Source organism: Vanacampus margaritifer, chromosome 3, assembly GCF_051991255.1.
Source record: "Vanacampus margaritifer isolate UIUO_Vmar chromosome 3, RoL_Vmar_1.0, whole genome shotgun sequence".
Lineage (NCBI taxonomy): Eukaryota > Metazoa > Chordata > Actinopteri > Syngnathiformes > Syngnathidae > Vanacampus > Vanacampus margaritifer.
Window position 1 is genome coordinate 27,608,778 of NC_135434.1, and position 12,874 is coordinate 27,621,651.

General features: G+C 40.6%; 1 protein-coding gene across 6 annotated transcripts in view; it reads left to right on the plus strand.

Annotated features, from left to right (window-relative positions):
* LOC144049067 (histone-lysine N-methyltransferase EHMT1-like) overlaps positions 1 to 12,874 on the plus strand; it is a 53,388-nt gene that overhangs the window by 6,536 nt on the left and 33,978 nt on the right. For 3 of the 6 annotated variants that reach the window (XR_013293470.1, XM_077561673.1, XM_077561671.1), the window contains 7 exons: positions 130 to 340; positions 430 to 566; positions 4,847 to 4,990; positions 5,129 to 5,394; positions 5,486 to 5,551; positions 5,649 to 5,737; positions 5,847 to 5,953. Coding sequence is in view for 5 of the 6 variants with exons in the window: in XM_077561673.1 (XP_077417799.1) it covers positions 130 to 340; positions 430 to 566; positions 4,847 to 4,990; positions 5,129 to 5,394; positions 5,486 to 5,551; positions 5,649 to 5,737; positions 5,847 to 5,953 (1,020 nt within the window). In the remaining variant the exon portion in view is untranslated. The remainder of the gene's footprint in view (positions 1 to 129; positions 341 to 429; positions 567 to 4,846; positions 4,991 to 5,128; positions 5,395 to 5,485; positions 5,552 to 5,648; positions 5,738 to 5,846; positions 5,954 to 12,874) is intronic. The other 3 variants (XM_077561674.1, XM_077561672.1, XM_077561675.1) reach the window with 3 other exon arrangements.

Below are 12,874 nucleotides of genomic sequence, written 5' to 3' on the forward strand. Positions count from 1 at the left end.
AGCCTCAGTACCAGTGACCCTGAATAGGTTAAGAGTTACAGAAAATGGATGGATGGATAAATAATATTAAATATTGTGCTATCACCATTAAAAAAATGCTTATTAACACACATTTCTGTTTTCAATCAGTCTGATTCTCACAACATTGTGCAGATGAGCCATGTCGGAGTAGATGGCATTATATCTGTGATTGCCAAATCAGGAGATGCCTCAAGTATTAGAAGTGAATCTTTCACTGAAGCACGTTCTGGACAAGCAAACCACGTTGAGTACACAGAGCTGAATATTGCCTGTCTTTGTTTAAAAGGTCAGGAAGAGATACTTTTACCACACTCAACAGGTAACCGCTACAGATGCGCTGAATGGCTGTATTCATGTTCCAACAACGCTTTTGTACAAATGTAAACTATATCTCTGTATTTTGGCCAGCACTTGCTGAGGTGACAGAATCAGACATGGCTGAGGAGTTACCATTGTGCTGCTGTCGTATAGAGACTCCTACCTGTGGAAGCAAATTGTCTGAACAGGATCTGATCTGTATGGCCATGGATGGCAAAGATGAAATGGTAAAAACACTACATGAGCCAAAACCCTTTGGAGACTTGGGGTGACATTTCCACCCTGCATAAAATAAATTATCTGATTATTCCTTTTGTGAATCCCTTAAGCACCTTGTTTAAGTCATTCAGCGGAATTTTTTTGTTTGATTAAATTAAAAGCCAAGTTCGCTTTAGTAATACAGCCCGCCGTGCATTTAGATAATAGTCCTGTAATATTTGTTAAATTAACTCTTTGACCGCCAAAAACGTTAAATAACGTTTAGTAAAATCCTACGGAGGACTGCCAAAGACGTTAAAAGACGTTCACTATGTTTTTTTTGTTTTTTGGGGGGAAATGGGTGGAGGAAAGCCTTGGCCAGCTGTGCTGAAAGTATCAAGCAGATCTAGTTAGTATAATGCCTATTTTTGGGCACGAGATGGCAGCGATGACTCTCTTTGGACAAGATTGGGTAGGCGTCAGTAGAAGACGTGAGGCGGAGCTAGAGTGTTGAGGGGAGAATGACTGAGGAAGCGAAAATGGCGACCGGTTGCAAGCAGCTCACGCTTGAGCATTTTTTTCAAAGACGAAAAGCATCGACCAATGCTAAACAGCACATTGATGACGACGACGATGATGATGATGGTGACTCCGAGGTTGACGCCGAAGTTGGAAGCATTGACGCGGCGGCTATGATCACGTCATAAAGCCTCACCGGCTAGCGATGCTAACGCCGGAAAACGCGGAGCACAACGGAGCACTTCTGCACAGGCGGACGTTCAATCGGACGACGAAGAGTACCCCGAGTCCAATGCATATTCATCGGAGGAGTGGGTACAGTCTGATCACGAAGAAGACACTGGTTATGGACTACGATGCCACCATGAATGGAGCGGATAAGATGGATCAGAACATCTCTTACAACCCGGTATAGGAACTGAAGGACATGAGGAAGCCAGACGTAACACCTCCGTAATGTCACCGTATCATGATCCTGAGAGTAGACTTGATGGCAACATGGCCAAACACACACTGCAGTATATACTTGCTATTCCCCGGAATAAAAAGCCAGCAAGAAAGTGTAGCGGCTGCACGCGAAGGGGCAATCGCAGTGAAACGAATCTGTTGTGCAAATCCTGCTGCGTCCCCTTGCACGCAGGTGAGTGTTACAAAAAGAAAAACTGTATTTGAAACATCCACACAATTGTAAATAGTACCACGGTTGCACACATTTGTAAATAGTTTGCCAAATTGTTTTGTCAAATTTTTACACTGTTGAATGTAAATAAACGTATTTTGCTATCAAAAAACACTTTTTCATTGTTGGTGGTAGTGTTTTACAGAAGTAAAACACTGTTTAGGTGTTTGTGGCATAATTCATGGAGAAAAAAAAGGTGTCAAATTCACTTGAGTGCATGAAATAATATCGTTTCACAAAAAGCTTGATTTCTCCGTATTTTGTTTCAAAACAGAGCATTTGGGTGAAACTAACCATTTTCTGTTGTTGATTACTGAAAAACGGAATAAGGTAGACACAAACTTTTTTTCTGATGAAAGATGAGAGTCCAATCTTTCATTTGGTAGTATGTGTGTTTCCATAGTCCAAACACAAAATGTTCTGTGGACCTTGAAAGATCAGTCAAAATCCCTTTTCTGAAAACGTCTGGCGATCAAAGAGTTAAGTTGAGACTTTTTCTTTTCCTAAAGTGGATCAAACCCACAACCTCATGGATGGGAGACAACCACTCTAAAACTGAGCCATGCCCCATTTCCCCCTGAGAGTCCTCGGGAATGTGGTGGATATACAGTAAGAGGCATAAAAATCCCTCACCTTTCAGTGAAATTTGCCCTTTTAAAACCAAAATAGGTCACCTACGTGAATCGTGCAGAACCAATGAGAAAATATTTCGGAGATGGGGGTTGTGTCACAGAACTGAACGTAGTCTATTTTTGCTCTGTGAACGAGCTGATTCTGGGGCCAATGAATGATTTTGAACGCAGTTAATTTTTGTTCTAGGGTGGCAGGTTTGCTCCTGTTAGACTACACACGAAAAAAACACAGATAAATACACCGTAAATGAACCTTAATTCGGTAGAAAAGGCCATTATTTGGCAACCCGGCTGCCAACAACTGTTGCAATATGTCATCAGAATGCGACGCGTGGTTGCCTTATGTTGCTTGTGTTGTATGTAATTCTGCCATCTCAAAGCATCCTTTAAGCCAGGGGTGGTCAAGTTCGGTCCTCGAGAGCCCCTATCCAGCCTGTTTTCCATGTCTCCCTCCTTCAGCGCAGCTAAATCTAATGATCAGCTCATCAGTACGCTCTGCAGAAGCCTGATAACGATCCTGATCATCAATCAGGTGTGTTGGTGGAGAGAAACATGGAAAACAGGCTGGATAGTGGCTTTCGAGGACCAAACTTGGCCACCCCTGCTTTAATCTGTTTAATGAAACGTTTACTGTAAAACTAAAAACACATGAGAATTACACATATTTTATATTTAAATACAAAACATTATTGGTTTATAAAACATTGCTAGCGCTAATGCTAAAGTGATTGGACGATCCCATTCAAATTCTAACGAGAAATTAGCATCTCTTAGTATAAAGTATTCTTACCAGCTCTTATTAATTGATTTTCTCATTGTCTGTTTAAGTTGTTCTTTCAAAATTCAAGGATACAAATATCCCAATATGCTTTTCCAACACATTTCCACATGGCATGTACACAAAATACAATCCCTGAGGTCCCAGGTTAGTAGACTTGATAAAATAAATATGATGAAGAGATAAAGGGCAATGTAATGCTTAAAAATGAAAATGAAAAAATAGCAAAAGCCTTAAATCATGAACTATGGATGAGTTCATTTTGGAATATTGAACTTAGTTTGAAATATTATAATTATGTTTAAATTTGTGAGCTGAACTTTGAAATAGTTTGCGTAGAAAATGAACTTTCCATACGGGGAAGGGTGCAAAGATGTTCCCAAATAAGTTTAGATGTATTGAACTCCATAAAAGTTGTACTGTTGCGTAATTCATGAAAAAAAGTTAAGTCTTTTTAGCCTATTTCTTATACAGCATAATGTGACCAATGTATTTTATAATTTTTTTACTATAACATTTATATGGTCTTCTAAATACTAGACTAATAGATACTTGAACTCCACTTGAGGCAGGATATCATCCTTGACTTGGAGAGGGCACGACACCCTTTTCCCACTGAGGACCACTGTCTTCGATTTAGAGGTTCTGTACTTTAACTAGAGTTAAACATACACCGCAGCTTGATGGACCCAATAGAACCGCATTCACTGCATAGAGCAAAGATTTAATACAAAGGCCACATAACTGGACTCTCTTCTGCTGCACCTAGAAGTAGAAAATCTGTCCATGTAACTTCAGAACAGAACCCCTGTCCAAAGGCAGCCTAGACATAGACCAAAACTCACTGGAAACAAATCAGACTTACTACCTACTAGCAATGCTGATTAAACTCTTGATACCGGCCATAAACGGACCGAACCGCTTGCATCAGGGTGCCCGGTGCCCCATACTCCCAAATCACCTTGGTCACAGGACTCCCTGGCGACACGGTCCACAAGTCCCCAAACATTGTTGACTGGGTGGGTGACTTGCCAATAGCGGCCTTTCAGGTCTCATTGCACAAATGAGCATTGGCATCCTCAGTCGAATGATGAACTCCCCAGCAGGGAGAATCACCTGCAACCCCTTAAAGGACTAAAAACATGGTGGGTACTACAGTATCTCCTGCCGTTTTGTGCGTACAGTACGTACAAACAAAAATTAGGACTCAACCAACACTTCCACCTTGTGTGACGTCATCCCACTCTAGCTGCTTTTCAGCAGCTCTTTCTTTCTTTTTCCCGTCTTTTCCTTGTGTAAAGATGGTAATCTGTTTCAGCATCACTGCAAGCGTCATTATGGTGTGGAAAAGTCTTTGTCTGCTTCAAGCAGTTGTGCAGGATAGTTAGTCTGCACCTTTACACTCCAGTCCTTAATTTATTTAATGACAGTCCTGTCTTCTTTGTTTTTGCACCTCTGCTGAGTAAGCCTGGGTGTGAAGTAGATCTGTTTTGAGGCGGTGCTTCCATTTCATGCAAATGAGCCACTTAAGACATTCATAGTAATGCTTTCATAAAATAACCATGCACTAGAAATGAACAATCTGGAAATTAATATCGTGCAAGGAAATTTGAATATTTATTTTACAAAATCAGATTATGTGAGTGTGTATTAACTTTTAACAGTTTGGGTCATGGACGACATGTTGTTTTCTCTTCTCAGCTGAATCGTTGTCAGAGACGGGTGATGAAGCATGAAATGATGAGACCTTCCACTGTAGTCCATTTACTGGTTCTGTGTGAGCATCACAGGGCCAGCATGGTTAAACACCAATGCTGCCCTGGCTGCGGGCTTTTCTGTAGTGTGGTGAGGAAAATCCCGAGCTTCACAAATATACTATAGCTGCCTCCCATCTTAGCTCATGAAATATTGAGTATTTAATATGAATATTTTGATGTTGGTCCTGTTGATCCAAATTCATTTGCTATACTGTTTTTTGCTTAGGGTACCTTCATGGAGTGCCAGCCCCATGGTAGCATTTCCCACCGCTTTCATAGGGACTGTGCCTCCGTTTTGAAGGATCGTAGGTTTTGCCCTCACTGTGGTGAGGATGCAAGTGGGGCAAAGGAGGTCACAATATCGTCACCCTCCCTCCAAGGATCAAACAGGGGACCATCACCTCCATCTCCTCTGCCAAAACCTGCTACACAGATTCTCAGGGCTAAAAAGACTTGCGAGCCACAAAGGAGTAGAGAGCTAAACTTCAGCAGGTACATTTTTTTTCTTATTAATCATCTCATTGGAAAACAATTCAAAAGGCATTAGGATCTGATTTATTTTGGATTTGTTCAATTGTTACAGTGGTACTACAGGCAGAAGTCCTAACAAATCACTAGAGAGTATACTAATGGGACTAGATGATGAAAAGTAAGGTTACATTTGAAGTATTTTGGCAACATGCGCTGCTTTGGAAAGTAGTTTGCTCTTCAACATAAATAATTGATTGAGATTCATGTTTTTGTAGCCTGAAACCAACAAACGTAAATTACCCTAACAGACAGCTCTACGTTTCTGCAGAAGAAGGAGAGCTCCAGAGGGTCATTCATCTGTTGGGTAACTTAAATGTTTATTCTTCCCCTGTATGACAAGCGGCACCAACAGTTTGACAGTGTTTTAATGCCATCATGCATACTGTCAGCTATACCAACTTTGTATGTTGCAGTTGATGGAAAGGATCCCAACCTTATGATGGATGCCCAAAACAAGCAAACGCCCCTACATGCTGCTGCTACTGAAGGACATGTGGACATTTGCCATATGCTAATCCAGGTGAGGGGGCGTTTTTTATTCTTTCCTCAGTTTGTTAAATCTTAATCAGTTTACAAATTGAGAAACATCATTTCAACTTTGGTTTTGAATATTAATTTGGGCATCTTGAGAACTTTTTTTTTTCCAAATACATTGAGTATTTTATGAATGTTTTATTGTTACTTCAGACTAGCAGTTGGACTGTCTCTCACAATTTGATACTATTACAATTCAAATGTTTACATTTTGATTTGATTCACTTTTTTTACTATGTGACGACTGAAAATAGTAAACGAAAGTAATGAAAACCGAGTCAGGGTTTTCATAATTGCACAGAACTTAGAAAAAAAACAATAATGTGACCATTTGGAACTAGCAGAATTGTAAATTAACAGACCTGAGCAAATCCTGAAGAAGTAACCTTTAATCACTCTAAATAATAGACCTCCAAGCAAACTCAAATTCATGAAGGAGAGGGAGTGGCTCGAATTTGACAAAGACACCCATATAGTGCTGTCACGAACAACTTTAACCTTCGTCTTGTGTTAGGGTCGGCAGCGACCCGTTTTTAAGTTTAACATGCATAAAAGAACCATATAAATTAGTTTACTGCATCAAGGCTTTTTGACTTTGTCAGGAACCTCTATTTCAACAAAATAAAACAAAAAAAAAGGTTTTTACTAAATTCTAAAATGCTCTGGTTGAAATTGTTACATTTGTGTTGTTAGGGTCGGTTTCGACCCAGTTATAAAAACAAGATTATAAAGCAATAATTAGAGCCAAAACTGGATTCATAATTGCACTTTTCACAACTGGATTCACAATTGTCAGCCAACAAACTGACAGCCAGCTCCTCTCCCAATCCTGTGAGCTGTAGGGGATTCTCATTTTGCCGTGTTTTCCAGTACACCTGCACAAAAACAAAACTAACAGAGATGGGCATGTCCTAACATGTAAGGTCAATTCATTCATTTGAAAGGTCATTTGACTTGCAGAGTGCACATCTCCAATTTGCAGCATACAAACATGAGAAGAAGATTTTCAGCGACCCAAGTTCTGGATAATCTTTTTGATGAAAATGAGGAAGAGGACACAGAGCAGCATAGCGATGTGGATGAGCAGGTTTCTGAGGAGGAAGACAATGTGGAGTATCATCCAGAAGACACAGACATATCTGATGAGTCTGATGAGGAGGTCACTGGTGGTGAAGCTCCTCCCACTGAAAGATTCAAGTCCAAAAATGGTAAGATCTTTTGGAGCTCAGTACCTCATGATGTACCTGGCAGGGCAGCTGCTGCAAATGTCATAAAAATGACCCCTGGAATCACAAGGTTTGCTGTGACAAGAGTAAGTGACATCAAGACATGTTTCGAGCTATTCATGCCATTGTCACTAAAAAGAGTCATCATGGCTATGACAAACCTTGAAGGAAAAAAAGTCCATGACGACATGTGGAAAGACATTGATGAGGAATATCTGGATGCTTACATTGGTGTTCTTCTTGCTGGAGTGTACAGATCCTGCAATGAGGCCACTGATAGTCTCTGGGACGCATCGACAGACAGAAATATTTTCCGGGCAATAATGTCACTTCAGACCTTTAGAATGATATCAAGAGTCCTCAGATTTGACAACCGAAATAGCAGATCAAGATCTGACAAGCTTGCCCCCATCAGGGATGTCTGGGAGAGATGGACGCAACTCCTTCCACTGATGTTCAACCCAGGGCCAGAGGTGACAGTCGATGAACGTCTTGTCCCTTTCCGAGGAAAATGCCCCTTCTTGCAATACATACCCAGTAAGCCAGGGAAGTACGGCATAAAAATCTGGGCAGCCTGCGATGCAAAAACCAGCTATGCATGAAAGCTACAGATTTACACAGGCAAAGCTGCGAGTGGCATTCCTGAGAAAAACCAAGGAAAACGTGTGGTCCTCGATATGACTACTGGACTGCAGGGTCACAATATCACTTGCTTTTCATTTTGTGTTTATAATAAAGTTCTACTGCTGAAAAAATACTTTTTTGCATTTTTCTTGAAGTAAATATATATGGGTCGAAATCGACCCGTAACACCATAGATGTTACTATAGTCAATAATATTTAAATTAGTAAATAAATAAAACAAATTAATTCAAGAGATGTGTTCTAATAGCCCCCAGTAATAGTCAGGTAACACAACAACCTTTTATTTATTTATGTCATTCTCTTGGTGTTTATTTTACCTTTTTTTTTTTTATTGAAATCGAGGGGTATACTGACAAAAAAGGCCCAGAAGCCCACACCAAAAACATTAAAACTAATATTTTCATGGATAAGGAAGCCTAACAAGCCAACCAAAAGATGAGAAATAAATTGGATGATAGCTACTTGTTTTTAGTGTATTTTACAGCTGATTTAAGACACGGGTCGAAACCGTAGTCTAACATATGGAAAATCCAATTTGATCAAAATATTAAATGGTAAATGGACTTCACTTAAATTGCGCTTTATCTTCATCATGTTTATCAAGCCAGACATATTTGCTTGTCTCGTTCAAACAGATTGAGTTGTCGAAGCCTACAATGGCCATTGATGCAGCATACTAATGGTACCACACAGAAATGTTTTTCAAAGAGCTTACTTGCTTATGCTCCAGGATCCCGCACCGTCACCCTGTTTTTTTTTCTCTTTGGTTCCATCCCATTACAAATCAATAAATGTCAGTGAGTTTGTTTCTAAGGTCTGACAAGCGTCCGTGTTTGCAAACTCTCTTGCGTTTGTTGTTAAGTACATTGTGGCCAACTGGGTCAATTTGGCTCGGTTATTGCACATTTGGTGGCGTAAAACCGTAGTAATAGTCCTCATAACAAATGCTGGATGGCTCACCTGCACGCTACTTGGAGGAGTGGAAAAACAAAACTTGGAGGACTCGCCGTATCGGGAGGAGTGAGTCTTGCTCTATGCTATAGTAGATACCGCCTTCCTGTTGCTGACGCACGTAGGGCCAGCATTTTGTGTGTGCCTGGTTCCAATAAATTAATTAGAACTTTTTTTTTTCCTGAACTTTTTTGTTTATTTAGCGATTTTGATGCGGTTTGTTGTGTTACAAACATAAGACGTAGCGATGCTAATTTTCTCCCTTTTCAGTCTAAAGAGACCACAAACAAACCCTAAAAAGCATCATGGTTAGCAGTGGAGAATCTGAGAGACTCTGTTCCGGCTACGATCCCCCGTTATACATGAGGATCACGTCAGCCGGAACCCTGGAAATGTCCTTTTATGAATTCTTTCTCGAGTGACGCATGCGTGTGGGGGATAAGTGTCTGTGCGGAAACACAAAATATTGGTTCCGGGCCTCCCAGCAACTTCCAGGTGCCGCAAATATGTTTTTTAAAATTATTCAAATGGGTTCGACACATGCATTTTTGCGTCGACCAATTTTTGTGGTCGACTCAACAGATTAGTCTACTTTTTTCCCCAGTCCTACAACCCATACCATCTTGATCGACTCATCCAGACTCTAACCAACCACTATCATCAGCCAAGCAGCTCTTAGATTTGGACGGGAGGAGAAGAGAGCAGAGAACTTCTACTAAATAGGGGGGGACACCATCTTATTAAAGAGCTGAACAGCCTGAGGAGGAAGTTTAAAAAGGCAAGGGAGTAGAAGAGAGAAACAAGGAGAGCTGCACGTTCTTAGCAAGAAGCTCATGACTCCGAGGATAGCACTGCAAAAGGAAATGCAGTACCAAGTGGACTTATTGGGTTTACAGGAACTGCCTCAGGCGCAGGCAGATCCTGAAGATCATATGGAGTAAAGATAAGGTTGCTCAGCCGCGGCATTTACAAATGGGGTGTGGATTCCAAAATAGATAGTTCAAAACCATCAAACTGTTCAGAACTATTTCACTGCTCAGTGTTGTGAGAAAGATATTCTTGAGCATTGTGGCAATCGCTATCTGTTTAAGGACTCCTCTGGCTCAGGCATAACTGCGCTTGCGCGTGCATTCAAAATGTGTCTAAAACGTAATATTTTGGGGGCGCTGCGGAGCCGCGATCCAAGATGGCTGCTTAGCTATGTGTCTCCGTACAACCCTGCACAAAACAACTTTGTAACCCAATATATACGCCTTTTCCCGATAGTGAAATATGTCTAAAGTAAACCCAGTTAAGGACTGTGAGATATTCACTAGAAAACGCGGTTCCTAGAAGCCGTAAACTACCTCGTCGGACGAGCAAGACGGCGAGGCTGACGCTACAAACATGTCTAACCTAGCAGCTGTGCTAGCGGAGCTTAAGTCACTTCGACACGAAGTTTATGCCGAATTTTAAGGATTTGGCACCAAGCTTGACAATGTCAACGAATGTCTGGAGAAAATGACCGGCTCAATAGCCGCTTTGGAAAGCAATGTGTCGGAGGTAAAGAAGAATGTCGCCGCCAATGCTACACGAATGAAGGAGGCCGAAAACCAGATTGTGTCGACGGAGGAACAGTTGGAAAAGAGTAAGACTGAACTTTCTCACGCTATGAAACGCATTGCCTTTCTCAAATCGAAGATAGACGACCTGGAAAAACACAGCAGACGAAATGATCTACGTCTATTTGGGCTTCGAGAGGGCGCTGAGGGAAACCGTCCGATGCTAGAATATGTACGGGAGATGCTACCAGGCTGGCTAAAGCTGGATGCTAATCAAATGTTCACGCTTGATAGAGCTCATCGAACTCTGGCTCCCCCTCGGTCGGGTCAGAACAGGCCGGTCATCATCCGTTTCCTACGATATCAAGATCGGGAACTGGTCTTCCGTTCAGCCAAACAACATAACATCACTCATAACGGCGACGGACTTTTTTTTTCACGGAGGACCTATCTGCGGAAACCCTGAGACAACGGTACGGCTTCAACAACGTCAAGAAAGTCTTCGTCGAGAAGGGTACATTTCTTGGATTGCATGCAAGATGAGGATCCTCCACAAAGGGGAAGTCCATCTTTTCTCGACACCGAAAGCTGCGGAGGACTTCCACCATGAAAATGGATCTTCTGAATGACTATAAAGCTACCGGTGAGCATGAACTTGGAACAAGTGGTGTTAAAAAGAATAAAAAAAAAAAAAAAGTGATATATAATTTTGTAATTTTAAAATGGTTCTAAGTGCTGTTTTATTGCAGATATTTTGTTGTTGTTGTTTTTGGGTTACTTATATGCTTATTAATGTTAAAATGTGCAGGGTTATCATAGTTTTTGCTGCTCCCCCATTTGGTGGATCAGCTTTAGCCCCCATAGTTAGTTTTGAGTAAAGGAGGGTTTTTAAGTGTTAAATTCATCTTCTTTATTTGTGTTTATGTTTTTGTGTTTGGGTATGTGTGTCAGGCTACTACATTTGACAGTATGACAATGTATGTAGAATGTTATCTATATTTTACAGATACTATATATGGAAACTGGAAATGCATCTAGTCTAAAAATGTACAGGAAACTAGTCCCTGTCAGAGGGTTAAGGCAAATAAGTAAATTGAAACAAATTATAAACAGGGTGAAACTTATTAAATCTAATGTGGTATTTTTTCAAGAATCCCATTTGACACCGTCAGACATTAAATCTGCCAGGAATCGATGGCCCGGCCAGGTATTACATACATCGTACAATAATTACGCTAGTGTTGTTATTATCTTGATCCATAAGGACATACCATTTCAAAGTGAGTAAGACGATACAGGACCGGGATGATAGAACAGCTACTACTTAAAAATAGTGAGGATATAGGTTTGATTTCTTTGTACTACTCTGTTGTAGTAATTCATGACAATGAATCCTGTCTTGATAGACTACAAACATGGAACTCTGATATTGAGGAGGTCATGACAGAGGAAGAATGGCATAGGGCATGCCTTAAAGCCCAAAAACAAACTATTAATACGAGAATCAAGTTACTACAATACAAGTGGTTGATGAGAACATATATCACACCTGTAAAAATGAACAGCTGGTCTCCTGTTATCCCAGATACTTGCATTAAATGTTTGGGAGAACAGGGCTCCCTTTTTCATTGTCTGGTAGTGCTCTAAATTGCAAAGTTTTGGGAGAGAAGTTGGACAGATAATGTCGACTATGGTCGGAATTAATATACCTCCATAGAGCAAAACTTTTTGTGCTGGGAATCTACCCCAAAGACTTTGTGGTTTGTGCAAGTAAATCTACTGTGATTGATTATGGACTACTACGGGCCAGGAGGCTGATTGCTTTATTTTGGGGAAAAATTGATGTACTGTCAATAAATCAGTGGATAAAGGAATTGACAAATACTGTCGCATTGGAAAAACTGACTTACATTATTAGGGGGAGGGCGGAAGAGTTTGAAGGAATATGGAGGCCTCTACTGGACTTTGTTGATCAATGAGGTGCACAGCCACCTATTACACTGTAATATAATGTGGAGATTCTTGTTTGTTTTGTATGTTTTTTTTTGGGGGGGGGGGGGGGGGGTGCTAATAGTTTTTTCTTTTATTTGTGTTTGTTCTATTGTTACCGGTTTATAAAGAAAGAAAGAAAAAAAATTGTCGGAAAAAAAACCTTAATATTTTTCTTCCAGTGCTTTTTAATAAATATTCTTGGGGGTCTGGATGAAAGGGTCTCGGGATCCGGAGATGGACCGTGGTCCACAAGTTAGGGACCCCTGATATTGTTTGATGAATTGATTGATGATATTTTACAAAAAAGTGAACTGAAAGGACAATATGGGTGAGCTACATGAGTGATAAGACACTCGTAGCAAAACAATGAGCCTACAAGTGCTCACTAAGTGTTCAGTGGATTTTGGGCAAACAGAAGGCACAGAAATGGCACAATGTGCAACAACCTACTCTGTAGTGCAATAACCTTATTTATTGATTGATTTAAAAAAAAAATATATATATATAGTGTAGTTAATTCAACGTTTGCCGTGGTTAATTGCCTCTTAGTGG